This window comes from Aythya ferina, assembly GCF_964211825.1.
Source record: "Aythya ferina genome assembly, chromosome: 2".
Taxonomy (NCBI): domain Eukaryota; kingdom Metazoa; phylum Chordata; class Aves; order Anseriformes; family Anatidae; genus Aythya; species Aythya ferina.
The window spans coordinates 711,841-733,853 of NC_140297.1; the positions used below are offsets into that span (position 1 = coordinate 711,841).

Sequence of the window (22,013 nt, forward strand, 5' to 3'; positions counted from 1 at the left end):
CGCCCTGTACCGGTGCCCCCGGTGCCGGTGCTCCCCGCGCCCGATGCTCCCCGTGCGCAATGCGCACCCGGTGCCGGAGCGCGCCGGTGCCGGTGCTCCCCGCCGTTGATGCTCCCCGGTGCCGGTGCCCCCCGGTGCCGACACCCCCGGTGCTCCCCGCCCCGCCCCGCTCCTCCCCCGCCGTCCCCTTCCGGGCCCGCCCCGGTGCTGTCTCCGCCGGCGCCATCGCGGCGCGGCCGCCCCGTGCCGGGGGCTCCCGGTGCCGCCGCCCCCCGCCCGCGGCAGCGATGCAGCGGGTGCGACCCGCGGGACCCCGAGCCCGGGAGGGGCAGGGGGGGAGCCCCGGGTGTTTGTGAGGGGGGTGGGATCCGGTGACCGGTCCCCGGGGCAGCTCCTTCTCGTCCCGGTGCCCGGTTCTGGCCCGGTAGCTGTGGACCAGGCTGTGCCGGGCTGGGCGCACAGAGCCTGCATGGCCGGGGTCCGGGCGGCCCGCGGGTGGGGATGGGGATGGGATGGGGATGGGATGGGGATGGGGATGGGGATGGGATGGGATGGGGATGGGGATGGGGATGGGGACAGAATGGGGATGCTCTGGGAACCGTGACACACCTCAGCCCTGCATGTCCCCCAGGCACTGCAGGTGCCACATCCCGCAGGTGGGGATGGAGCTGCTGGACCCCCAGCCCCGGCTTTGCTTTCCAGGCTGCGGTGGCGTTTGAGGACGTGGCCATCTACTTCTCCCCCGAGGAGTGGGTAGAGCTGGCGGCGTGGCAGCGGGAGCTGTACCAGGAGGTGATGATGGACAACTACGACCTGGTCACCTGCCTGGGTAAGGAGGAGCCGTGCCAGGACCCGGGCTGGCCAAAAACGTGCATGGGCAGCGCTCTGGGCACCCCAGCCCCGCTGCTTCCAGCTTCAGTGCCACTGCTGGGGCTGGCACCAGCAGCTTTGGATGGCACTGTTGGCACCCCTGGCATGTCCCCAGGGCCTCTGGTGGCGGTGACGCTCCCCGGGTGTGCTCCGGGGGGTGCTGAGGGGTCTCTCTCCCACGCAGGCTCTGTTGACACCTCGTCCAAGCTCGTCCCCAAAATGGAGCCTGAGGAGGAGCCATGTGGGGGGGCTTCCACTGGTGAGGGGGACAGAGAAACTCCTGACACCGCTGGCATTGGTGAGTGGCGTGGGGTGCAGCCCCCCGGGTGCCTGGGGACAGGGGGCTGGTGGCTGGGGCAGGTTCCGTGCGTCGTGGGCACAGCCCCGAGCTGTGCCATGGGGACGGCGGCTCCAGCCAGAGGTGGGGGTGTCGCAGCTCAGGGCCCCCACCCTGTGGCACCAGGGGGGTGAGGGGAGGCTGGTGCTGCCCACGTGGTGGCTTTGTCGGGCTGTGGGGACACTGGGACGCTTCCCTGACGCTGTGCCTCTGCTCCCTGCAGCTCCCCGGGGCAGGACGGCTGGCGAGGACCCGCCTGGGGACGGTGACCAGGGACACTGGGTCCCAGTTGTGCCACCCACTGGGGGTGCCAAGGAGCTGGGGTGCCCCCCCCTGTGCCCTGGCTGGTGCGAGGCAGGGACCTGGGGCTCCCCCGGGAGGATGGGGGCGTGGGAGCGGGGCGAGCGGCCGCTGGAGCCGGCGGTGGCCGGGGGGCTCCTCACCTGCGGCACCTGCGGGGAGAACTTCGAGGACGCGGCCAGCCTGGGGGCGCACCAGGGCGAGCACCTCGGCCCGGCGCCCAGCCACGAGTGCACGGCCTGCGGGAAGGTTTTCCAGCACCACCGCAACCTCCTGACACACAAGAAGCACCGGGGCCGGCACCGGCACGCCTGCGCCGAGTGCGGCTGCACCTTCTGCCTGCGAGGGGACCTCCTGCGGCACCGGGCTGTCCATGCAGGTGAGGGCAGCTACCCCTGCACGCTCTGCGGCCGGCGCTTCCGCCACAAACGGGACCTGCAGGAGCACCGCCGGGAGCACGCGGCCGCCGCGCCGCGCCAGTGCCCCCAGTGCGAGAAGCGCTTCGAGGACGAGGCCAGCCTGAGCCAGCACCGGGCCGCCCACGTCGAGGAGAGACCCTTCGTCTGCGGGCGCTGCGGCCGCAGCTTCAGCTGGAAGGAGAGCCTGATGATCCACCAGCGCAGCCACGCGCCCGAGCGCTCCCACAAGTGCCCCGTCTGCGGCCGCAGCTTCAGCCGCAGCGGGAACCTGCTGGTGCACCAGCGCGTGCACACGGGCGAGCGGCCCTACGCCTGCGCCCAGTGCGACAAGGCCTTCTGCAACAAGGCCAACCTCATCACGCACAAGAAGCTCCACCGGCGCTACAAGACTTTTGCCTGCGCCCAGTGCAGGCTGGGCTTCAGCTCCAAGAGCAAGCTGCTCCTGCACCTGCGGGCGCACGGGGACGGCGGCACCTTCGGCACGGGGGGCGACACGGTGCGTGGGCAGCCGTAGCTCTTAAATGTGGCTGGGGATTTCGCCCTGACCCCTTGGCACCTCGAGGAAATCCCCCAGTGCCCTGGTGGGGCTGGGGAGCAGCAGGCTCCTGGTGGCCAGTGGTGTCTTCGTGTCCTTGTCTGAGCTCAAAGCCAGGAGAGCCACGGGAGCATGGAGCCTGGGCGGCTGCAGCTGAGCTGGAAAGCCCCCGTGCCTGGATGGTAGAGCAGAAAGGAGTTTGAGCCATGAGCCCTGCTCACAAAGCAGGCTCCTTACTGCCACCCAGCTTTGATGCTCAGACCCCCCCTGGCTGCCCAAATTCGTCTGGGAGCTCTGGGGGGCAGCACCCAGGACCCCTGCCCCGTTCCCAGCTGCCTCCTGCCCCCAGCGCCTCGGGGCTGTGCAGTGCAAGGAAGGGGAGGCTCCTGTGGCCGCTCTGGGGAGGTCAAAGCCTGTCCCACTCCCGAGCAGCCCCCCAGGACGTGGCCCTGCCTGTGGGAGGCTGGGACCGTGGGAGGGGGGCCCTGAACACCCCTGGCCCGAGTGCTGGCTGCTGCAGGCCCCACCTCGGAGAAGGAGAGCAGGATGGGCTCTGCATCCTCCCAGTGCTGTCCGTCAGGATCAGCACCGAGGGGCAGGACGAGGACCCCGGAGGGCTCCGACCTCACAGAGTGACCGAGCACCGGCTGCGTGGCCGAGCACCGCGCTGCATGGCTGGAGCCCCCCCCAGGGCTCCCAGCCTCGGCAGGCTCGTGCTGGCCAGGGAAAGGTGCCTGTGCCATGGGAGAGTTGCAGCCCTGGTGCAGGGTGCAGCCGGTGCTCCCCCAGGGAAGGTTTTCCTCTCTGGGACGAGCTGTGTGCTGCCCAGCCCCACGGGGCTCGTGGCCAAACCCTGTGGCTTTGGGGTGCGCCTGTCTAGGAACTGCTGCATGCTCCCTCCGTGGCGCCTTTGAGGCTGTGTGCGCTGCTCCCCTCCATCCTCTCCTACAGGTCACCGAGGCTGGGACCCCACTGCTGGCACTGCCCGGGTGGGCTCCCGGCCTGGGGGACGGGATGGGGGCTTTTCCCTTGGGTGCCATCACCTGGGGTAGCATCTGCTTTAAGTCGTGGGGCGTGGTGTCAATTATGAGGATGGTTTGTGTATTTTCGTAGCTTAATAAAGTCCTTTTGCAGACACGTGGCTGTTTGGGTGAACCGGTGCCCCCCGGGCCGGACGGATGGGGAGGAGCAGGAGTGATGCAGGGAGGGGTGAGGGGTTTGGTGCCTGCCCCTGGCTGCTGTGCCCTGCCTCGCCTGGTCCCTGCTGCATCGCTGATCGCCCCGGGTGTCTCTTCCTGGATGGCCACAGAGGCGAGTGGCAGTGGGGAGGCTGTGGCGGGCAGTACCTGTGCCACGTAGGTGCAGCAGCGCTGACGCTTGGCTTAGCAGGGTCTGGGGACACCTGGGGACAAGCAGCCTTCCTGGTGCCTTGGGTTTGCTGCCCTAAAAGCGGTTTTTGCCCTCAGTGAGAGCTGGGCCAAGGAGCAGCCGCCCATGGGGCACCAGCCCCCCAACTCCTGAGCTGCCCCAAGAGGAGGCGCAGGGCCTGGGGGGGTTCCCCTGCTATGGGGAGCCCCAAAACTGCACTGGGGCTGCTCCTGGCATGGGCTTTTATCCTGCAGCACCTGGGGGTGCTTGTTTTGCCCTGTGTGGTGCGTGGCTCCTTGCTGCTGGGACGGCACAGGGTGGTGCTGGGGGGACCTGCTCGGGGGTGCCGCATCCCACTGCCACCCAGCCCACGGGGCCAGCACCCCACGCTGGCCCCACACAGCACTCATGGCCATTCTGTGCCCACTGCTGTGCCCCCCCCAGCCCCGGGGACAGCCCTCACCACCGCCCCTGCCGTGGGGTGACCCCAGGGCCTCGGGGACACGGAGCCGGGACGCTGCCCTCTGCAGCTGCGCATCCCAGGGACCGCGGCCAAGCGCCATCTGCTCGGGCGCAGGAGGCCGTGCAGTGCTGTTGTACCAAGCTCAGTGGCTGGCACCCTGATTTTCTTGTTTCCTGATGGCAGAATAATGGCCAGAAAGAGCAAAAACAGAGAATCTGACCCCAGGGCTGTCATGGGTGCGAGCGCAAGGCAGGACGGGCGTCTTCTGGCTCCGGTCCTGCTCCTGCTGGCCCTGCTCCCAGGCTCCTCAATGGTCTTTGGCCGCTTTCTCCTCTTTCCTTCTGTCCCCTCGCTGCTCCCTGTCCCCTCCCGGGTGCCTGCTGCCCTCTGGCTGGGAACATTCTGCCGTCCCAAAGCTGACCTGGTCGCTTGGCCACCAACTGTGCCCCGGTGTCACCCCAGCTGCTCAGGAGGACGCCCTGGCTCCAGCTCCATGCCCAGGAGCGCAGAACGGGACAGAGCAACAGGACCCCAAACTCCTCCTGCCCTTCCTCTCCTCCACCACCCTGCGTTACCGTGGTTGTTTCTCTCCCCCTTACGTGCTCATCCCCGTGCCGGTGCCTCCGCAGCGTGCCCTGCTCTGAGCCGGACCAGCATTTTTGGGGTGCAGGAGCCCTCGTGCCGCCCGCCCCTCTGCCACCACCTCCCAGCCCTCCCCGTGTCCGGGGGCTCCCCCAGGGGGTCCCACACCCTGCGCCCCCCCCTCCCCAAGTGGCGGTGCCGTTACCGGTGCCGTGCCGGTACCAGGAGGTCGCCGAGGCGGTGCCGGTGCCGGGACCGTGCCTTTACCGGGGGGTCGCTGGTGCCGTGCCGGTACCGGGGGGGCGTCGGGGCGGTGCCGGGGGGGGGTCGGGGGGGCGAACTACATCTCCCGGCGTGCAGCGGGGCGGCCCTTTGTCTGCCTCGCCCCGTGCGCCCGCCCCGGTGCGCTCCCGCGGTCGGCGGCCATCGGCGGCGATGCCCCCGCCGCCGCCCCTCTGAGAGAGCCGCCGGTGAGAGCGGGGCGGGGGGCACCGGGGGCGGACGGGGCTCGGGGAGCTCGGGGGGGGGCACCCACCCCCCCCCCAAAGCCCCGGTGCCGGTCGTGCGCGGTGCGCAGGGACCGCGGGGCTGCGGCGCGCTGCGATCGCTGCGGGTGCCGCTCGTGCGACCCCCCCCCCAAAAAAGACGGGGGGCTCCTGGGGGGGCAGGGGGAGCCCGGGACGGGGACGGGGCACGCGCCCTTGGCACGGCACGGCACGGTGAGCGCACCCGCTGCGCTGCTTTGGGACCCTGCTGCCCCCAGGGACTGGCACCAAGGAGCGAGGAGGGGATGGGTGGGGGTCTGGGCGCTTTCCCGGGGCGCCGGGGGGTGCTGGGGGGGTGGATGTGGGGTGGGGGAGCCACCGGGCTGCGCTACGAGGGGCGCAGGTAATGTGGGCAGAACCTGTGCCTGGCACTGGCTGGTGGCTGCTGGAGCTCATCCGAAATGCCCCGGCCCCAGGAAGGGGTTGGAAGGGGCTTGTGCCAGCGGGTGAGCTTGCAGGGGGTGGGGGCACCTCGGGGAGAGCCCCCCCGGAACAACCCCTCTCTTGTTTGAAAGCAGGACTGGCGCTGCGGTTAGGTGGGAGGCAGGACAGGCTGGACAGGGGGATGTGGCACCAAGCGGGAGGGAAAGTGAGGTTCAGGAGGGGGCACGGGGCCGGCGGGGTGAGGATGAGGATGAGGACACTGCTCCTGCTCCTGCTCCTGCTCCTGCTCCTGCTCCTGCTCGCTCTGTGGTTACGTGCGGTTTGCCAGAGGCCCCCTGGGCACAGAGCGTTTGGCCAGCCAAGGCGGTGGCGCACCGGGTGCCCTGAGGAGCAGAGAGCTTCGGGAGGAGTGGTGAGGTGCAGGCCAGGGTGTGCCGGAGTGAAAGTCCGGGTGGGAAACCGCAGACACGGGAAGCTGCCCTTGGGGTGCAGGAGCAGGGAGCGTCCCCAGAGCGCTGCTCTGGAGGTTTGCTGCACGTGCAGCTCGGCGGGACGGGGTCAGGGTGGTGCTGGGGACCCCTTTGCAGGCATGTGGGGCCTGGTGGTCCCCCCTGGGCACTGCCACCGTGTCCTGCTCAGGAGGGTGCCCGAGCGCGTGGTGCCTGGGGCACCTGGGGACGCCGACCCTCACTGGAGAGGTGTCCCCAGTGGCTCCTCACCTGCCTGGGGCTGCCCCGGTGCTGCTCGTGGCAGCGTGTCAAATTCCACTGAGATTGCATCTACCGCATCGCCGTGCCTTCGTGAACGCTGTGCCCAGCAGCCGAGGAAAGCTGGCCGGCTTCGTGGGGCGCAGCCACCTCCGAACTCTGCGGGGTTTTCTCCCTCCTTCCCCTCTGTCCCTGCCTTGTGCCTTGGCTGTGACCTTGTGCCACTGCTGCTGGGCTCTGAGGAGCGAGGTGGGGTGCAGGCAGGGTGACTGAGCCCTGTCCTGGGCTGCTCTGTGCTGTCCGAGCCCCCAGGTTGATCTTCCTCCTCCTCCTTTCCTCCTCCTCCTCCTCCTGTGTGTGCCCCTGCTGAGAGCAGCAGCTCCCCGAGGGTAGAGGGGAGGGGAAGGGGATGGGATGGAGAGGGAGGGGAGCAATCAGCCGGCAGGAGGAGCAGCTTGGAGATCTCCAGAGCCCCCCTGTGCCCGAGCCCCCCCGGCTGTCAGTGGTGCTGCTTCGCCGCTCGCATTTTGGGGCCGTTTTGGCACAGAGGGGCACTTCTGCCTGGGGTCTCTCTGCAGGTGTTCCCAGGGAGCAGCGTGGCTGGAGGCGGCTGTCCTGTCCCTTGGGACCCCGAGACCCCTGGCGATGGAGCCAGAGGAGAAGCCGTTCGTGGGGGACCCCCAGGGTGAGGGGCACAGGGGAGTCCCTGGACCGCACAGCGCAGGTGAGCTGTGGGGCCCCCGGGGGGGCTGCCCATGCCTGCTGCCCACGGGGCTCAGTTTTCTGGGGGGTTTCATGGGTGAGGACCCTCGCTGGGCAGCAGGGACCCACTGGGGTGGTCGCTGCCTGGGGCTGGGTGGTGCTGGGGGGCTCCGTTCCCCCTGGGGGAGGTTTTGTCCCCTCCGTGCCCAGCCCAGCACCACGGAGCGCGTGGCAGCGTTGCTTGGCCACCGGCTGCTCTCGCATCCAGAGAACCCAAATTTGGCTTTTTCTTCCCCAGGAAAGGGCTGGGCTGGTGTGAAGCACGAGGTTGTGGTGAAAACGGAGCCGGAGGACGAGTCGGACATCGGGTACCCCCAGCACCCAGGGGCGAGGGCCACCACCCCTGGCATCCCCAGTGTCCCCAGCGTCCCCAGTGTCCCCAGCACCAGTAAGTGACGCGGAGCAGGGCGCTGCACCGAGGGGTTGTGCTGGGATGGGGCATGCCCCGTGCCCTTTGGGAACCGGGAACTGCCTCCTGCAGGAAAAGCAGCAGTTCCTTTCCCTCCGTAACAAGCATTTAATAACAAATCCTTCATAATATTTAACTGAGTAAAATGCAATCATTTAATATTGATGGGCGCTTTGGAGCCCCAGTGGCCCGCGGCTGCTGCAGCCCCGTGGTTCCCCGGGGCCCTGGCTGCAGGAGGCACCGAGCTCGATGCCCCCAGTGGGGACCCTACGGCACCGGCAGGGCCCTGTCCGTCCCCAGAGCAGGACGTGTGGGCCGGGTCCTTCCTTCCACAGGCATCAAAACAGAGCTCGTCATCAAAACCGAGCCTGAGGACGACTCCTACGGCGACTGCTGCCCACGGGAGAAGGAGGAGCCCCCCGACCCCGCTGCCTGTGAGTGGGGCTGGGCGCGTGGGGGTGTCCGGGGCCGTGCCGTGGGGTCATGCTCCCTGCTCTGCCTCTCAGTGCCGTTGTGGGCAGCTGCCCCGTGCCATCCTGGGGACGGTGACACTCTCCCCCGTGCCATCCTGGGGATGGTGACGCCCCACGGGTGCCATGCAGCCCCCACCTTTGCCCTCCCTGCTGCCAGCCGAGGTCAGAATCCGACCCCTGGTGCCTGCGACCGTGCCAGGGGTGCACCGAGCGCAGCCCCCGGAGCTCTGCCCTGTGCCCCCACAGGCGATGCCAAACCCGAAGTGATTGTGAAGGTGGAGCCGGAGGAGGAGGCGTACATCGGGTGTCCCCAGGGCCCGGGTGACCCGGGAGCTGCAGGTGAGCACAGCGGGGCCGGGACTGGGTGCGTCTGGGTGCGCCGCTGCTGTTGGGAGCCACCGCACCAAGGGCTGGAGCAGCTGGGCAGGCAGAGAGCTGGGGGTGCTGCCGACCTCCCCCGGCCCCAACCTGGCAGAAATCCACAGGGGGGGGACCCCAACCCTGTGCTGCTGCCAGCCCCGGGGGGCACCGCTCCTTGTGCCACCCCGGAGGAGCACCGAGCTGCTCTCCTGCTTGTGCGGGCAGCCTCATCTCTCAGTTTGTTTTACAGGAGGGGGCTGGACACATCCCCTGGGGCTCCCCCATAGCAAAAAAAAAAACACAACAGGTCCTTCGAGCCCTAAACTTCGAGTGTGATCTTTGCACAGAGGCTTTAGAGGAGAGTTTGCACTTGTGTCTGGTCGTGGGGACAGGTTCGAGGGAGGCGTTTTACCCGGCTGCGGTGCCGAGGGTGCGATGGCTTCGCCCAGCTCCTCCTGCACCAAGGGGCTCCCGGCTGCCACAGCCGAGGCTCTGCAGCCCCGGGGCAGCCTCGGTGGCACCGGGCTGTGGGTGTCCGGGGCTGTCCCTGTGCCGCAGCCGTGCTGAGCCTGTGCCAAGGGCGCAGCTCCGTGCCGGGTTCCCAGGAGCGCAGGGCCACGCGCAGCTCCTGGCTCTGCGTCGTGCCAGCGATTCCCTGGATCTCTCCTCTTGGTAGGTGGCGAAGGCAAAAGTGAGAAGCATCCCAAGGAGGAGCCGGAGGACGTGAAACCAGAGGTGGCTCCGCTGGAGAAAAGCCCAGAGGCTGCTCCCCGTGTCAGCCAGTGGACGGTGCAGCCGGCACGGGGCGGCACCACCGAGCCCCGGGGGCTCTGCGTGGGGATGGGCACGGCTCCCGTCCCCCCAGCGAGCACCACCGGGCACAAAATCACATCAGCACCCGGCACAGAGCCGGCACGGCGGCCCCGCAGCCACGGCACCGAGCGGCCCTTCGCCTGCAGCGAGTGCGGGAAGAGCTTCCAGCACCGGGGGAACCTCATCACCCACCTGCGCGTGCACACCGGGGAGAAGCCCTTCACCTGCACCGTCTGCGGGAAGAGCTTCAGCCAGAAGGGCGACCTGATGCGGCACCAGCGCATCCACACGGGCGAGAAGCCCTTCGAGTGCACCGTCTGCGGGAAGAGCTTCTGCTCCAAGCAGACCTTCATCCTGCACCAGCGCATCCACACGGGGGAGAAGCCCTTCTCCTGCGGCGAGTGCGGCAAGAGCTTCAACCGCAAGGCCAACTTCATCACACACCAGAAGATCCACCGCGGCGAGCGGCCCTTCATCTGCGCCGAGTGCGGCAAGGGCTTCTGCGCCAAGAAGACCTTCATCCTGCACCAGAAGATCCACGTGGGCGAGCGGCCCTTCGGCTGCAGCGAGTGCGGGAAGAGCTTCAGCCGCAACGGCGACCTGACGCGGCACCAGCGCATCCACACGGGCGAGCGCCCCTTCGCCTGCGCCGACTGCGGCAAGTGCTTCAGCCACAACGGCGAGCTGATCAAGCACCAGCGCATCCACACGGGGGAGAAGCCCTTCACCTGCGGCGAGTGCGGCAAGAGCTTCAACCGCAAGGGCACGCTCATCACCCACCAGCGCATCCACACCGGCGAGCGCCCCTTCGCCTGCCCCGAGTGCGGCAAGACCTTCAACCTCAAGACCACGCTGATGAAGCACAAGCGCATCCACACGGGCGAGCGGCCCTTCACCTGCCTGGAGTGCGGGAAGAGCTTCAAGTACAAGGGCAACCTGCGGACGCACCACCTCACCCACACGGTGGAGCGGGTCTACCCCTGCACCGAGTGCGGCACGGTCTTCAGCCACAAGAAGGAGCTGACCGTGCACCAGGGCACGCACTCGGAGGAGCGGCTCCTGTCCCGCTACCGGGACGGGGAGGCCTTCAGCCCCTTCCTCCCCGTGCACCCGCTGCTCATGTCCTGCACCCAGCTGCCGGTGCCGCTGGAGGCCCTGGCCAAGTACAAGTAGGAGCTGGCAGAAGCGCAGAGCTCTGCAGATGGAGCGGACAGAGGGGGAACGGCACGGCAGTTTTGGGACCTGCCGTGGTGCTGGCGGTGCCGTGGGACACTGCTGCAGAGCCAGCTCGCCCCGGAGCAAGCAGGGCACCCTCGTGGCACGCTGGCAGCATGCCTGGCACACGGAGCACAGACGAGGGCTCGAGCCTGGCCCTGGGGGGTGCTGGGGGGCAGAGTGTGGCTGTTCCTCTGCTGCTGTTGGTGGCAAAGGAGCCCTGGGCTTCTGCATGCACGGCCAGGACCGGGGCTGGGGCTGGAGCTGGCACCGTGGGTGCTCTCACCTCCCTGTGCCAGGATGGTGCTGTTTGTGCAGGGTTGGTGGTTGCAGGGTGCGTGGCGGTGTTGCAGCCCCAGGCATGGGCCCACCACACGCCCCAGTGAGGTGCCCCCAGCTCCGGGTTAGGAACTGGTACAGGAGAGGTGCTGGAGGGGGTCTGAATTTGGCCTCGGGTCACCCTGCCCGGCCAGCACCGCGTTGTCCCCTCGCCGCCTCCTCTGTCCCCTTCCTTGGGCACCAGCAGCTGCGGGGCCTCCCCCCACGTCCCTGTGCCACCCTCCCTGTGCCACCCTTCCTTGCTCACAGCCCCGAGCACCCCAACCCTGGGCACCTCCGCTGACCCACAGCACCTGGGGGCTGCCTTTGGGGTGGGGGCCCTGAGCTGGGGGCTGCTGGGTGGGTGGCGGGTGGCGGCTCTGCGACTGCCTTGCCTCAGTTTCCCCGTCTGTAAAATGGGCTAAACGCTGATCCTGCCCCACTGGGACACCCCCGGTGAGCAGCGCAGCAAGGACCACGTGTATTTATATTTCCTTTTTTTTATTTTTTTTTTCTGATCTAGGAACTAATAAAACATGGAAACGAGCACGAGGGGGCAGTGTCCCCGTTAGGACGCGCCGCCTGTCCCTTCTCACCCAACGCACAGCCCCAGGAGCCGGGGGTGCCCCAAACACCCCCAAATCTGCCATTTCTGGTGCAGCCCCAGGCAGGTGGAGCTCCCCGTGGGATGAGCACCCCCACGGCGGGTGCAGCCCTGCAAATCCCAGCCGGTGGTGCCGAGGTGGCTGAGAACAGCTCCCAGCTGGCACCAAGCTGGGCACGAGTGTCAAAATGTTCTGGGGTCCGAAGGCCCTGCGGCTGAGGGCACTGGGGGTGTTTAGTTTGGAGACGAGGAGGCTCGGGGGAGACCTCGTTGTACTTCACGGGTACCTGGAAGGACGTTGAAGCAAGGTGGGGATCCGCTCTTCTCCCAATCACCGAGTGATAACGAGGGGAATCAGCCTCAAGTTGCAGCAGGGGAGGTTGAGGTTGGGTATTAGGAGATATTTCCTTACTGGAAGGGCTGTGTGGCATTGGGACGGGCTGCCCAGGGCGGCGGTGGGCTCACCGTCCTTGGGGGTCCTCAGGAGCTGCGTACCCGCAGAGCCCAGCAGTGTGGAGAGCTCCTTGGTGCTGGGTTCAAGGCTGGGCGAGACGACCTCAGGGGTCCTGTCCCACCTGCAGGACTCCACGGTCCTGTGGCACCCGCAGACCCCGTCACCAACCACAGAGAGCAGAGGAGGGGACAGCAGGGAAGGGATCAGCACCCGCGGGGCCATGGGCATTGCCGGGGGGGACCCGCTGGGTGCTGGGGGGGCAGCGGCACGGGGTGCGGGCTGGGCTGGGGGCTGCAGGAGCAGCACTGGGGACAGGAGCAGAACCCCCGTGACCTCGAGGAGAAGCACTCTGCGCCCAGGAGACGCTCGCTGCTGTGTGTACAAAAAATGTGTACATTTTTTCTTTTCTTTCCACCCCTTAATTTCTCCTTTCTTATGTTTGAGGACTTGTGATCGTTGGTTTGCCGTTCTCACACTGCTCATCCTGATGTCTCAAGCTTCTACCTTATTTTGGGACAGCGAGGCCTTCTGGCCACTTATCTACTGAGCATCTCCTTATTATGACTACCCAACTACCTTAAAATACAGAAAAGTAATTCTCTGCTGCAAACACACAATTTAGTTTCTCACAAGGAGCCCTGGGGACACTGCAGCTGCTGGGGTGCGAGGGACGGAGCAGCCCCTGCCCGGTGCGGGGCAAGGCTCGGGCAGACACAGTGGGGTGGGGGCACGGCAGTGCTGGCACAGCCGAGGTGGCACAGCGCCGTGCTGAGCTGTGCTGTGCCAGGCAGTGCTGTGCCATGCAGCACGGAGATGCACCAGGTTGGGCTGTGCTGTGCCAGGCTGTGCCAAGTTGTCCTGTGCCGAGCAGCACCGTGCCATGCATCACGGAGATGTGCCATGCCAGGCTGTGCTGTGCCAGGCCGTGCTGAGCTGTGCTGTGCCATGCATCATGGAGAAGTGCCATGCCAGGCTGTGCCATGCCAGGCTGTGCCAAGTTCTGCTGTGCCATGCATCATGGAGATATGCTGTGCCAGGCTGTGCCAAGCTGTGCTGTGCTGGGCAGCACTGTGCTGTGCATCATGGAGATGTGCCATGCCAGGCTGTGCTGTGCCAGGCTGTGCCAAACCGTGCTGTGCCGGGCAGTGCCATGCCATGCATCATGGAGATATGCTGTGCCAGGCCATTCCAAGCTGTGCTGTGCCGGGCAGCACTGTGCTGTGCATCACAGAGATGTGCCATGCCAGGCTGTGCTGTGCCAGGCCGTGCCAAGCTGTGCTGTGCCATGCATCATGGAGAAGCGCCATGCCAGGCCGTGCCAAGTTGTGCTGTGCCAGGCAGTGCCGTGCCATGCATCACAGAGATGTGCCATGCCAGGCTGTGCTGTGCCAGGCTGTGCCATGCATCATGGAGATATGCTGTGCCAGGCCATGCCAGGCTGTGCTGTGCTGGGCACCACTGTGCTGTGCATCATGGAGATGTGCCATGCCAGGCTGTGCCATGCCAGGCTGTGCTGTGCCAGGCAGTGCCGTGCCAGGCTGTGCCGAGCTGTGCCGTGCCAGGCAGCACCGTGCCATGCCTCACAGAGGTGCACTGTGCTGGGCCGGGCCATCCATCCCCGAGCCGTGCAGAGCCGAGCCGTGCCGCACGGAGCCGTGCAGTGCGCAGCAGCAGGACTACACCTCCCGTGCTGCACTGGTGGCGGCGAGGCCCAGCAGCTGACGCAGCCCCCGGCTCCTGGGGCTGCCTTTGTCCGTGCCCACGGCCGTGCTGGGCGGGTGGCGCAGGTAGGGGCTGCGGGACGGGGCTGGGCAGGGGCACGGGGCTGTGGTGGGGGGCTGAGAGTGGGGCAGATCCCGCTGCACGGGGGGCTCCTGGCCCCGACCCCCCGTGTCTGGCCGGGGAGTGCAGTGGTTGATGGGTGGGCCGGGTGCCGCCTCCCTTTGGTTCCTTAACCAAAATTTCGTGTTTGGCAGAACCCGCGGGGCCGTCTGTCGCTGTGCGCCCTGGGGCTGACCCTCGGGACGGGCCCTCACCGCAGACCCCGAGCTCCCGACCTGCATGGACCGATGGCTGGGCGCGCTTCCATCCCCCCCCTGAGAGCCTGCAGGCGGTGGCTGCTCGGGCAGGGGTCGGGGGCAGCCGGGGCCGCACCGGTGCTCACGGTAAAGCCGCCCGCTGGCCCCTGAAACGCTCCCATCCCATGGCACCGTGACTCTGCGCCCACCCCTGGGGGTTTGGGTGAAGCCACGGCCGGGATCCCCCCGTCTGTGCTGCAGGGCGCAGGGGCTGGGTCCCTCAATGGCTCCCCCCAAGGGCTGGGACAGCCGGGTCCCCAGCGCTGCTCCTGCGGGACGGGGGCACCCCGCACCCAGGGCGATGCCCTAATGGTGAGAAGCGCTCTGGGACCTGGTCCCGTGCTGGGGATGTTGGTGCCTGGCCCTGAGCTGGGCCCGGTGAGAGTTTCCCCTGCTCTGAGCACTCAGCACCCACCCGCCGTGCCTGGGGCCAAATTTTCCTCCAAGCACAGCGGTGGGGAAGGCGGCGAGGCAGCGCGGGTGGCGTTTTGCAGGGCTGCTGGGGACTGGGGTGCTCAGCGACCCCGCTGCACCTCCTGGCTGTGGTACCGGAGCCCCCACAGCCCCCAGGGCTCCTGCAAAGCAGGGCTGGGGCAGGATCATGGCAGGGAGCTGCTTTGCTTCGCCCCCTGCTCCCCGGTGCTGCGGCCGTGGGCTGCAGGGCAGCAGCGGCAGGGGTCGTGGGTTTTGGTTTGGCGTGGCGCGGCGTGCCGAGCTCCTGGCCTGTCGCTGCAGATGCCGGTGACGTTCGAGGACGTGGCCATCTACTTCTCCCCCGAGGAGTGGGCAGAGCTGGCGGGCTGGCAGCGGCAGCTGTACCGCGAGGTGATGCTGGAGAACTTCGAGGCGCTCGCCTCGCTGGGTGAGGAGCGCGACGGAGCCGCGGGGCCGGGGCCGAGCCGTGGTTCTCCTCTGACGGAGCTGGGGTCCTGGACACTGCCCCCCTTCCACGCCTGGACGCTGATTTAGTGGTTATACTTCAAGGTTTATAGTGCAGTATCCTGAGGACAGCAGTCCTGGTGGAAAGGCTGGCCAGGAGCAGGTGAAAAACGGGGGCGCAGAGGCGGTGCCGAGGGCAAGGCAAGGAGAGCTGGCAGCGAGGGGACGGGGGCAGGCTGGCAGGGGCTGCCTGGCATCACCACAGGGCCACGCAGCTGGGGCAGAGCAGGAGGAGATGGGGGGGACACGGGGGGACTGTGGGACTGGCAGCAGGGTGGGGGCATCGCGCCAGGGGTCCCCTCTGTCTGCCCCGCACAGGCTGCCCCGGCGCCAAGCCCGAGATCATCTGCGAGATGGAGCAGGAGGAGATGCGGAGTGCAGGACGGCACCAGGAGCCCGCGGTGGGGAGGAGGCACCCGGCCCCCTGGCCAGGCGGGTACCGGCGGGGGGGGAGCTGGGGGGCAGGCGTGGGGACGGCCCCGTCCCCTGGCCCCCGCACGCCCCGTAAGGTTTGTCTGCGGGGGGCTGCTCCCCGTCAGCCCGGTGGGACGGGGGCTCGGGGCAGGGGGCGCACGCTGTTCCCCCGGGGGTGGGGGCTCCCCTGTGCCGCCCCGGGGGTGACACCCGCGCTGCCCTCCCCGCAGACGGTGACGCTGGGGCCAGGCAGGAGGTGGAGGAAGGCGCGGAGCAGCCACGGGCACCCGGCGCCTCCATCCCACGGACACCCCGGCGGTGCCAGGCGGGCAGGAGAGGGGGGGTCCCGGCGGGATGCCCCTGCCCCCAGCCCCTCCCGGCCCCCCCGCTGCAGAGGAGGCCGCCCACGTGCCCGGAGTGTGACAAGAGCTTCAAGAGCAACACGGCGCTGACCATCCACGAGAGGAGCCACACGGGCGAGCGGCCCTTCAAGTGCCCGCGCTGCGGGAAGGGCTTTCCCTCCAAGGGGGACCTCAAGCGGCACCAGAAAACCCACGAGGGGCAAGGGGAGCCCCCCGGCCCCGGGCTCTGCCTCCCAGCCCTGCCTCCACCGCCGCCAGCCCGGCCTCACCGTGGCCCCCCGGGCCCCAAACGCCCCCACGCCTGCGGCGAATGCGGGAAGAGTTTTGGCAAGAGCCGGGACCTGCGGAAGCACCGGCAGACGCACACGGCGGCGCGGCCCTTCTCCTGCCCGCAGTGCGGCAGCAGCTTTCGGCTGAAGCAGATCCTGGTGTCGCACCAGAAGGTGCACGGCAGCGAGAAGCCCTTCGGCTGCGCCGACTGCGGGCAGCGCTTCAGCCAGAAGCACCACCTGGTCAGCCACCAGCGCATCCACACCGGCGAGCGCCCCTTCGCCTGCGCCCGCTGCGCCAAGCACTTCAAGGACAAGAAGACCCTCGCCGTCCACGAGAGGGTGCACACCGGCGAGAAGCCCTACAAGTGCGGCGAGTGCGGCAAGAGCTGCAGCCAGAAGCAGCACCTCAAGAGCCACCAGCGCACCCACCGGGGCCCGCGGGCGCCGCAGGACGGGCGGCCGGGCCCCCCGGCTGTGTTTCCGGAGCCCAAACCCTTCCAGTGCGCCGGCTGCGAGAAGCATTTTCGGGACGAGGGCATCATGTTGGCTCACCAGCGCACCCACGCCGAGCAGGGGCCGCAGCCGGGGTGGGCGCAGGGCTGCGGCGCTCCCCAAAAACTGCCCCCCGCGGCCCCGCAGGCTGCCAGGGGGCCCAGGGCGTGCGGTGACTGCGGGAAGGCGTTCGCCCAGGGCCGGTGCCTGCAGCTCCACCACACGTGAGGGGGGAGCACGGCTCCGGGAGCTGCTTTTGCCACCCCAAGGAGCACCCGCAGCCACCTCGCCGTGCTCCTGAAGCAAGCCGGGCAGCGCTCGCCTCTGCGCCGTGTCCCCCTGCCTCCCCGACATCCCCCCAAAAAAACAGGCTGGGCTGAGGTGCAGCAGCAAAGCCCGGTGCTGTGGGCAGCCGGAGCCCCCCCCTGTGCCCCTGGGCTGAGCCCCCCCAGCGGTGGGCACTGTGGCATCTCCTCGTCCCTGCCGTGCTCGAGTCGCACCGCGGTGGCGGCACGCTGCCTGAGAGAGCTGCTGGCTGGCAGCCGGCCGCTTGCGGCAGGAAAAAACAAATAAAATTTAAAAACATATATCAAAATCCATCAGGAATGTTTTGTGGGAAAGGAAGGAAGATGCTTTTTTCTCCCCCACCTCCAGCACGGGGGGAAGCTGAGGGATTTTTCGGGGCAAAGCCCAGCCTGTCGCCTCCCCGCCCTCTGAACTGTGCGTCCCCACAAATCTCTGCCCCGGACACAAAGCTGCACAAATGGGTTCTTGGAAATCCCTTATCTGAAGGGGCATGGAAGAAGCGAGGCTGCTTTATCAGGATGCAAACACCTCGCAGTGTGTGGTGTTTTCTTCTAAAACTTCCAAAAGTGCACACGGAAGGGCAGCGAGCGCGGTGCTGGCGGGGCCCCGGGCTGGCGTGTCCCCCAGCACCATAAATGCTGAAAATCCCATTTGTGCTCGGGGGTTTGCTATATTAACCCCCCCCAAACACCCCCAGACGGAGGGTGGTGGCCGTGTACCCGCTTTGCTGTGGGCTGTGGTGCTCTGGGGGCTGTGCCCCCACCAGCACAGGGTGCCAGCACCACGGGCCGGAGGCTGTCCCTGCTGCCACCCCATATCCCGTGGTGGCTTTTGGGGTGAGGGCAGCAGGTGCCAGGCTCGCCATGGGACAGGGGCTCCACTGGGGGAGCTGTGTGGGGCAGCCCGGAGCCCCCCGGGTCTCAGAGCCTGGCATTGTCTCTGGGGGCACCTGGGGGGCCCGGGGATCTCGGAGGTGCCCAGGACCCTCTGGAGCTCTCCAAGCACCCCAGCCCCTCTCCTTGCAGCCACCCCCATCCCCATTTACCCCCCCGTGCAGCGCCCCTCTCCCTCCCACCCCCCCATTTCCCACTCCCACCAAGGCAGAGGCGAGCCGGGTGTTGTGCTTTTATTGCTGGGCTGGGGGTGCAGGGAACCGGGGAGCCGTGGGGTCCTCCTCTACCACCACACACGGGAGGGGAGCGTCCAGGAGGGGACATCAGCGCTTGGAGAAATCCCCCCCTGCGGGACAGGGCGGTGAGGAGAGGTCGGGGACGGAGCAAGGGGGTCCCGGGGCTGCTCAGGACCCCCACGCCAGCCCCCCCGGCCCCTGCTCACCCTGGCAGCTGCTGCACTCGCAGCTGTGGATGACGGGCAGCACCACGGGCTCCGCCGTGCCCCCGGCGCAGGGCAGGCTGAGGATGCGGACAGGGCTGGAGGGGTCCAGGCGGTAGCTGCAGCACTCGCACAGCGTCTGCAGGTACGGCTCCTGCACGGCCGCACCGTCACCGCGCTGTGCACCACGAGACCCCCCCGGCACCAAGAGACCCCCAGCACCAAGAGACCCCCGGTGCCGCGAGACCCCTGGTGCCACAAGACCCCCAGCACCATGAGATCCCCAGCACCACGAGACCCCCAGCACCACGAGACCCCTGTCATCACGAGACCCCCGGCACCATGAGACCCCCAGCACCCCGAGACCCCCAGCACCCCGAGACCCCCAGTGCCACGAGACCCCTGTCATCACGAGACCCCCGGCACCCCGAGACCCCTGGCACCAGGAGAACCCTGGCACCCCAAGACCCCCGGCACCCTGAGACCTCTGGCACCACAAGACCCCTGGCACCCCAAGACCACCAGCACCCTGAGACCCCCGGTACCCCAAGACCCCCAGTGCCACGAGACCCCCAGCACCCTGAGACCCCCAGCACCATGAGACCCCCAGCACCATGGGACCCCCAGCGCCACAAGACCCCCGGCACCACAAGATCCCCCATGCCACGAGATCCCCCGTGCCACGAGACCCCTGGCACCCCAAGACCCCCGGCACCCCGAGACCCCCGGCACCCCGAGACCCCTGGCACCCTGAGACCCCCAGCACCACGAGGGTGGGCGAGGGCAGGGGATGGAGGGGGGGGTCTCACCTCGGGGGTGACGGCGGTGCGGGAGCGGCAGCGCCCGCTGCAGAAGCTGACCTGCACCCCGGGCAGGGAGCAGGGCCCCTTGGTGATGTTGCGCAGCTCGGTGAAGAGCCGGCACATGGAGGATGGCTCCTCTGCAAGGAGAGGGGGGGGAGGCAGAGCTGGAGCACCCCCGTGGCCGCCTGGCCAGCTCCATGTGGGTGGGGGGGTCCCAAGATTTGGGGCAGAGCCTTGAGGGGGGGACTCTGGGAGGACCCTTACCCGGCCACTCCATCCTGCAGACGGGGCAGCAGCGTCCTGGCTCCTTCACCTTCACCTCGCCCTGCAGAGACAGCAGCATCAGCCTCTCCTAGAGCCCTGGGGGGGCTGCTGGGGGGCTGCTGGGGGGGCTGGGGCTGTACCTCGGGGCAGGAGAGCGGGGGGCAGCCGTCTGTGCAGGCAGCCCTGCCCTCCACGCAGCGGCACCTCGCACACTCCTCCTGCCACTCGCTGCCGGGCTGGGGGGGAGGAAGAGGGTGAGCAGTGCAAGGTGGGGGGGTCCCTGGGCTCCCCCAGGCTCCCCCAGGCTCCCCCAGGCTCCCCCAGGTACCCCCAGGTACCTGCAGGTGCCCGTGGCCCCACTCACCTGGTGGATTTGCCCCCGGTGCAGGCACTCGCAGAGCGCAGCGGGCACGCAGCGGCCGCTGCTGTTGCGGTAGCGGCCGGGCTCGCAGGCACAGCCGGGGGCCGGGGTCGTGCTGCAGCCAGGGGGGGCCTCACCGGGGATGTCCATGCAGCTCTGATCGCAGCCGGGGGGCACCCCGGGGCCCTGCACCCCGGGGTCCTGCCAGCGCTCACCCTCCGGGCAGGCTGGGGGTGGTGCAGGACACGTCACCGGCACCGGCCACGCACCGGCCGTGCCCTCGGGCATGTGGCATCCAGGGGTGGCTCAGCCGGTGGAGGACAAACCCAGCGGGGTGCTTGGGCACTGCCAGCGCTGCTGAAGCCCCCTCTGGGGCTGGCATCCCACGGGTGACAGCTCTGCCCCTTCCCTCGCTGCCCCCCCCGGTGTCCCCAGGGCTGGGTGAGACCTCGTGGAGCGACGTCCCCATAGCCGGACCCACCGTGGTGCCTCGTCCCCCACCGTCCCCAGCCACCTCCCTGGGACATTTGGGGGCACTCACCGCAGTCGGGGAGGCTGCAGGGAGCCCGGCGCAGGGGGGGCCCCAGGCACTCTGCCCCCTCGTAGAGGCGCTGCCGGAGGGGGTGCCTGCGGGAGAGCCGCTCGCCCACCCCACACGTCACCGAGCAGGGGGACCAGGGCGACCACGGGGACCACAGGCAGTCCACTGCAGGGGGGGACACACACGAGCAGGGCCCGGCTGTGGCACGGGGACCACGGCACGGGCACGGGGACAGGGACGGAGGGTATTGTCTCACCACTGCAGTCCTCCTGGGAGCAGTTGAAGGCGCCGCGGACACAGACGCTGGGGACAGAGCGCGGCTCAGAGCCCACCCGGACCCCGGCACCCCCCAGCGTGGGTCTGGGGGGGGTTCTGTGGGGCGGGGGGCACCCACCAGCTGTTGCAGTGGTGCCGCAGGAGGCTGCCTGGTGCGTGCTCCTGCTCCTGCTCCTCCTTGGAGAGGTTGAGTGCCCAGGGCACGGCGGGGGCCAGCACGCAGCGGCACCGCTCGGGGGGCACGCAGGCGCCGTCCTGCAGCACCTGCGGGTGAGGGGGGACCCTGAGGCCGCTGCCCCGACCCAAACCCACGTCCCCCGTGCCCCAGGGGGCTGCGGCAGGACCCCACCTGTCCGTGAGGGCAGGAGCAGCCGGGCTGGCAGGGCTGCTGCAGGCACTGCGTCCCCGGGCGGAGGTGGGCGCAGGAGCGGGGGCAGGCGTTGGCGCAGTCCCCGTACACCAGGCTGTGGGGGCACCCTGCGGGGCACGGGTGGGGGCTGGAGTCAGCGGGGACGGGCAAATCCCACCGCCCCCAGACCCCTGGGACCCTCCGTGGGGTGCCCACGCTGGGGCTGCCCTACCCGGGGTGCAGTTGTGGGCGTTGCAGACGCGGAGCTGCCGCAGCACCGGGAGCGGGCACGGCTCCTCCTCGCCTCCCTGCAGCTCCCGGCGCCTCTCCGAGCTGCCCCCTCCGCAGCTGGCACTGCAGGGGCTCCAGGGGGACCAGGGGCTCAGCTGGCAGCCGGCTGCGGGGGGCAGAAGGGGGTCAGCGCCACCCCAACACCCCGCCAGGCCCTGCCCGGTGCCGGTGGCGATGCCGGGGGTGCCGGCGGGCGCTCACCGGGGCAGGGCTGGGGGCTGCACTCGGCGGTCTCCCGGGTGCCGGTGTCCGTGCAGGGCACCCCCCCGGGGCTCGGCAGGCAGGAGCGGTGCCGGGAGGTGCGGCCGCCCCCGCAGCTGCTGGAGCAGGGGCTCCAGGCAGCCCAGGGCCCGTAGGACGGGCACGGCAGCACCGGGCACGCCAAGGTCCCGTTCACACACGTGCTGAAACCGGAGAGGGGCTGCGTGAGGAGGGGGCCCCGAGCCCAAGCACAGGGCGTTCGGTGCCCCCCGGGGCTGTGTGATGGGCACGGCGCGGTCCTGCCCGTGCCCCCCCTGCTGTCCCCTGTCCCCCGGCACCCACCAGTTGTGGCACTCCACCTCGGCCACCTCCCCTGGCCAGAGCTCCTGGCTGCTGTTGGCCCCGGGCAGCCCGCAGCGACATTGGGCGATGGGCACGCACGCCCCGTCCTGCAGCAGCTGCCCCGGGGGGCACCGGCACCCTGCAGGGACAGGAGGAGCCGTGCACCCATGGGTGCTGCATGCACCCAGCAGGAAAGGTGCAGGGAGGCGTGGGTGGGGGGGCCGTACCTGGCTTGCAGCCCCCCTGCACGCACTCCACGTGGGGCCAGAGGTCGGCGCAGGCGCGGGGGCAGCCGTTGGCACAGGGGGCGGCGGGCGCCTTGCCACGGTCCTCACACACCTCCCCTGGGGGCAGCAGCAGGGTGCTGGGGGGGGCTGGGGGCAGCCCCGGGATGGGTGGGGGTCTGGGGGTGGGATGGGGATGGGATGGGGATGGGATGGGGATGGGGATGGGGATGGGGATGGGGTGGGAT

At 69.0% G+C, this 22,013-nt stretch overlaps 3 protein-coding genes across 4 annotated transcripts in view; 2 read left to right on the plus strand and 1 right to left on the minus strand.

Moving 5' to 3' along the window:
• Positions 1–207: 207 nt before the first annotated feature.
• Positions 208–11,407, plus strand: LOC311431659 (uncharacterized protein). Its single transcript, XM_084509438.1, has 12 exons — positions 208–296; positions 703–829; positions 1,055–1,168; positions 1,431–2,436; positions 2,982–3,112; positions 5,065–5,165; positions 5,638–5,762; positions 7,089–7,234; positions 7,511–7,660; positions 8,017–8,115; positions 8,401–8,493; positions 9,191–11,407. Exons 1-12 carry the CDS (start codon positions 288–290, stop codon positions 10,498–10,500), a joined length of 3,411 nt encoding a protein of 1,136 aa, XP_084365564.1. The 5' UTR covers positions 208–287; the 3' UTR covers positions 10,501–11,407.
• Positions 11,408–13,616: 2,209 nt separating this feature from the next.
• On the plus strand, positions 13,617–17,070 carry LOC311431539 (uncharacterized protein). Of its 2 annotated transcripts, XM_084509079.1 has the most exons (5): positions 13,628–13,705; positions 13,895–14,083; positions 14,732–14,858; positions 15,254–15,367; positions 15,580–17,070. In XM_084509079.1, exons 2-5 carry the CDS (start codon positions 13,988–13,990, stop codon positions 16,701–16,703), a joined length of 1,461 nt encoding a protein of 486 aa, XP_084365205.1. In that variant the 5' UTR covers positions 13,628–13,705; positions 13,895–13,987; the 3' UTR covers positions 16,704–17,070. The 2 variants fall into 2 exon arrangements, with proteins under 2 accessions (XP_084365206.1, XP_084365205.1); XM_084509080.1 differs by lacking the exon at positions 13,895–14,083 and having other exon boundaries at positions 13,617–13,705.
• Positions 17,071–17,997: 927 nt separating this feature from the next.
• The window catches only part of LOC311431660 (SCO-spondin-like), a gene marked incomplete at both ends in the record, with an annotated part of 34,037 nt that continues 30,021 nt past the window's right edge, over positions 17,998–22,013 (minus strand). The window contains 14 exon segments of the mRNA XM_084509439.1: positions 17,998–18,020; positions 18,117–18,267; positions 18,923–19,053; positions 19,181–19,241; positions 19,321–19,416; positions 19,545–19,768; positions 20,083–20,247; positions 20,339–20,385; positions 20,477–20,622; positions 20,708–20,835; positions 20,940–21,104; positions 21,200–21,402; positions 21,542–21,680; positions 21,769–21,885. Coding sequence (XP_084365565.1) covers positions 17,998–18,020; positions 18,117–18,267; positions 18,923–19,053; positions 19,181–19,241; positions 19,321–19,416; positions 19,545–19,768; positions 20,083–20,247; positions 20,339–20,385; positions 20,477–20,622; positions 20,708–20,835; positions 20,940–21,104; positions 21,200–21,402; positions 21,542–21,680; positions 21,769–21,885 — 1,796 coding nt within the window.